The 3,350-nt window shown below is 44.4% G+C and overlaps 1 protein-coding gene across 1 annotated transcript; it reads left to right on the forward strand.

Moving 5' to 3' along the window:
* The first annotated feature begins 1,417 nt into the window (after window positions 1-1,417).
* On the forward strand, window positions 1,418-2,736 carry LOC147889714 (histone H3.3). The gene is made up of 4 exons (XM_087391206.1): window positions 1,418-1,608; window positions 1,836-1,912; window positions 2,038-2,128; window positions 2,375-2,736. The coding sequence occupies exons 1-4, from the start codon at window positions 1,537-1,539 to the stop codon at window positions 2,543-2,545; spliced, it is 411 nt and encodes a 136-aa protein (XP_087247332.1). The 5' UTR covers window positions 1,418-1,536; the 3' UTR covers window positions 2,546-2,736.
* Window positions 2,737-3,350: the final 614 nt, after the last annotated feature.

The following is a 3,350-nucleotide window of genomic DNA, read 5'->3' on the forward strand; positions in this document are numbered from 1 at the left end:
AAGTGAACAGGATCTCCGATTTGGCACACTGAGAGTTTGAAACTACATGCACGCCTTGCTTGTAGCTTGTAGATGTATCCCCGTAGGGAACAAGAGATGCTACGATAGTGAGCTCTCATTCAGGCGCGTGAGTATCACGCCCACCAAAAGCATCACTTTCTCAGGTACCAGTGCAATCAGGCATGGCAATACTCCAAGGCTTTTGCCAGCTACCTCGATATGCTTGTGATTTGCCATCCGTTCTCTAATGACTTTTGTTCTTGCTGCATTCCGATCTAGATCGCAAATTCTGTGGAGCAGTGAAGTTAAAGGTCCTAAGCAGTGCTGTGCTGATCAAACTACTGTTTCCTTTTGATTGTACATGAACAACATTGGGGATCCCAACACTACCAAGAACTTCACCATCAACAACAAATTCATGGAGCGTGCGGTTCTGGAATATTACGCCGCACTATGGAACGCTTGCTGGCCGCATGACAAAAACGACCTCAACTCCTACTGGGGGTTCTCGCTCACCATGGGCTCGATGGAGGGGAACCTATATGGAATGTGGAACACTTGCGACTATCTTAGTGGGAACAAGTTGTTGATTGACGATGGGACCGGCAACGCCAAAACGACTAGAAGCCACAAACCCTGTCGCACTATTAAAAAGCTAGCCGTTCGCTCTCGCTTGGTCGAAGCACACTATCCACAAACTATGCTTAAACCCTCAACATGTTCTCTACAAGAAGCAATGCGATCGACTCCACCGTTACAGTCGTCACCTTACATTGTCAAAATACAAAACAAGCCTATACCTGCATCGATTGCCTCCGTTTGTCCTCCGTCTCCAATCTTCAACACGTGTGAATTCACTTCTCCCAAGCATGCATCGCACATGTCTTTGGTTGCTCCTTCGGTCCCTTCATAGCACATACCACAATTCGCGTAACTATAATGAAACACAATTCACATAACTGTAATGGCGACTATACAAATTTTCAAAAATAATAGAAATGAATTTTGAATGGATGAATATATGGAACGCTCCATGCTTTGAAGAACCCACACCGCTCGCACTGCAGCTGCTAGTCTCCATCGACTCTGCAAATGCTTTTTCGCTTGCCATCTATGCCAAAGTTTGAACGCTCAAATGTATCTCACGGCGTCGACTGAGCTTTGTAACGACCCAACAGCAAATGTGTTTGGAAGAACGAACGCAATGCCATGTGCAATCAACAAGATCCAACCAACGACTGCACTTAGCCATACACTGGAGCCACAACAGTCCGTTCCACTGCCTGCTTTCCACGTGCAGCGCAGGCGCCAACCGGGACCAAGCTGCCACAAGTGCGAAACAACCAATCGGATGGCAACGAAATGGAGAGTCAAAAAAATTTCGCTGGTCAGCCAAGATACGTTGCTAAGACCTACCCTACAAGGGCAGGCAAAAAAAACCTTAATCATATATAGTGTATTTTTGGGACTCTCCGTTTCAGTTTTGAAGAGGCTCCCCAACAACAGGAAGAAGAAAGAAGAAAGAAGAGAGGAGCTATGGCGCGTACCAAGCAGACCGCTCGTAAATCCACCGGAGGCAAAGCTCCCCGTAAGCAGCTTGCCACTAAGGTTTCTTGCTTGCCTCCCTTTCTCGCTTTACATTTGCTCTCTTCTCTAGGTTTTTCCCTCCTGTTCGTTTCCTCACTTTGGTCTTGCGAATCTTAATCCAACCCTGCATTTTACCCTCCTCCCTCGCATCATGTCTTCTCGTGCAGCACTTTCAAGTGTATGGACAGATTTCTTTTTTTCGCTTCTTATTTTCAATGTTTCTCTTAACCGAGGAACTTTTTCTACAGGCTGCCCGGAAATCTGCCCCTACTACTGGGGGAGTTAAGAAGCCCCATCGCTATCGGCCTGGGACTGTTGCACTTCGGTACGTCGTCTCTTAGCTAACGAGACTGTTGCCCTTTTATATCGTAATAGTCACGTTAATCAGGAGAAAAAGAGAGGGGGAGAAGCGTTTTATATAGTTGCTAATATTGCATGTGTGATATCAAGGGAGATTCGCAAGTATCAGAAAAGTACAGAGCTCTTGATTCGGAAATTGCCATTTCAGAGGCTTGTTCGAGAGATCGCTCAGGACTTTAAGGTACCTCTGCCGTTATAAGTCTGTTCATTAGCTCCTGCCTTCTAAGGGCTGATTTGAGGACTTAAGAACTTTCATGTATTCGGGTAATATTGCTTCATGGCTGGCATTTGGGCTGCCGTTTAATTTATAGCTGTTATACGTTACAATCGGGGACTGCCTCTTGCATTAATTTTTTTCTCAGGAATCCAGGGTTCCACTTATTTTCTTAATGAGTATCTATTGCTGAGGTGAGTTGTTTTGTTTCAGACTGATCTCCGCTTCCAAAGTCATGCTGTACTTGCCCTCCAAGAAGCAGCAGAGGCCTATTTGGTAGGTCTCTTTGAGGATACCAACTTATGTGCTATCCATGCAAAGAGAGTGACGATAATGCCGAAAGATATTCAGCTTGCTAGGAGAATTCGAGGCGAGCGAGCTTAGGGCGAAAGTTTGGATTTCAAGGCAACGTTATGTTCCAGCTTGTCTTTTTGAAAATGAGACTCCTATGCCTTAGTAGTCTTGAAACTAAAGGTTAAAAAGTCAGTTAACGATGCCTGTTGTTTGTTTTACTCATCAACTTTCCTATTTGGATTTGGGACTTCCATGTTTTTGAAGATAACTCTTGACAGTCATTTCAGGTGTGTATCTAGGATCTACAGTCATTTTCATTAGGTTTGCAAATTTTGTGAAAGAATCTCAGCATTTAGTTCTACGTGTCAGTACGGAAGCAAACTACAAAGTCATTATAAGCAATATAACACAGAGGAACCACAGAAGGGAATACGATGGGCAAAAAGAGCTTGGAGCGGTATATGTAACTCTCTAAGTATCTAGAAGTAATTGCACAATTTCCCTCAGTTGGAATTCACTTTTTGCTGTGTGATGACATGTCCCTGTAGAACACTCTTATAAGGAGTGGAAAGTATCCTAACCCCCTAGAACTTGTCTCTGCATGATTACACACTGAGTACGATACCTTTTTCACAGCATGTCCTTGGTACCTGCTGTACATGGTTTGAGTGGTGAAAGTGTTGCTCCCCCCTAGAATTAGTCAGTGCGCATCTATGCTTTCAGGGGGATTCAGTTTTTGCTGCATGACAGCATGTCCCTGTAGTTTGAAGATGCACGTCTGGATGGTTGGACTTATTATCATTGGATTTGTATAGCTGCCTCATGTGATTGAAGAGGCTTGGTACCCTATTCAACGCTTGTTTGTGTATTGGAAGTCTTTGGGATACGTTCATTA

Source organism: Dipteris shenzhenensis, chromosome 20 (assembly GCF_047967505.1).
Source record: "Dipteris shenzhenensis isolate YYH24624 ecotype China chromosome 20, Dip_SZ_1.0, whole genome shotgun sequence".
Classification (NCBI taxonomy): domain Eukaryota; kingdom Viridiplantae; phylum Streptophyta; class Polypodiopsida; order Gleicheniales; family Dipteridaceae; genus Dipteris; species Dipteris shenzhenensis.

Coding starts and splice junctions, on each gene's coding strand:
- LOC147889714 (XM_087391206.1), top strand. CDS start 1,537: ATGGCGCGTACCAAGCAGACCGCTCGTAAATCCACCGGAGGCAAAGCT. Junction 1,609..1,835: donor GTAAGCAGCTTGCCACTAAG/GTTTCTTGCTTG, acceptor CTTTTTCTACAG/GCTGCCCGGAAATCTGCCCC. Junction 1,913..2,037: donor CCTGGGACTGTTGCACTTCG/GTACGTCGTCTC, acceptor TGTGATATCAAG/GGAGATTCGCAAGTATCAGA.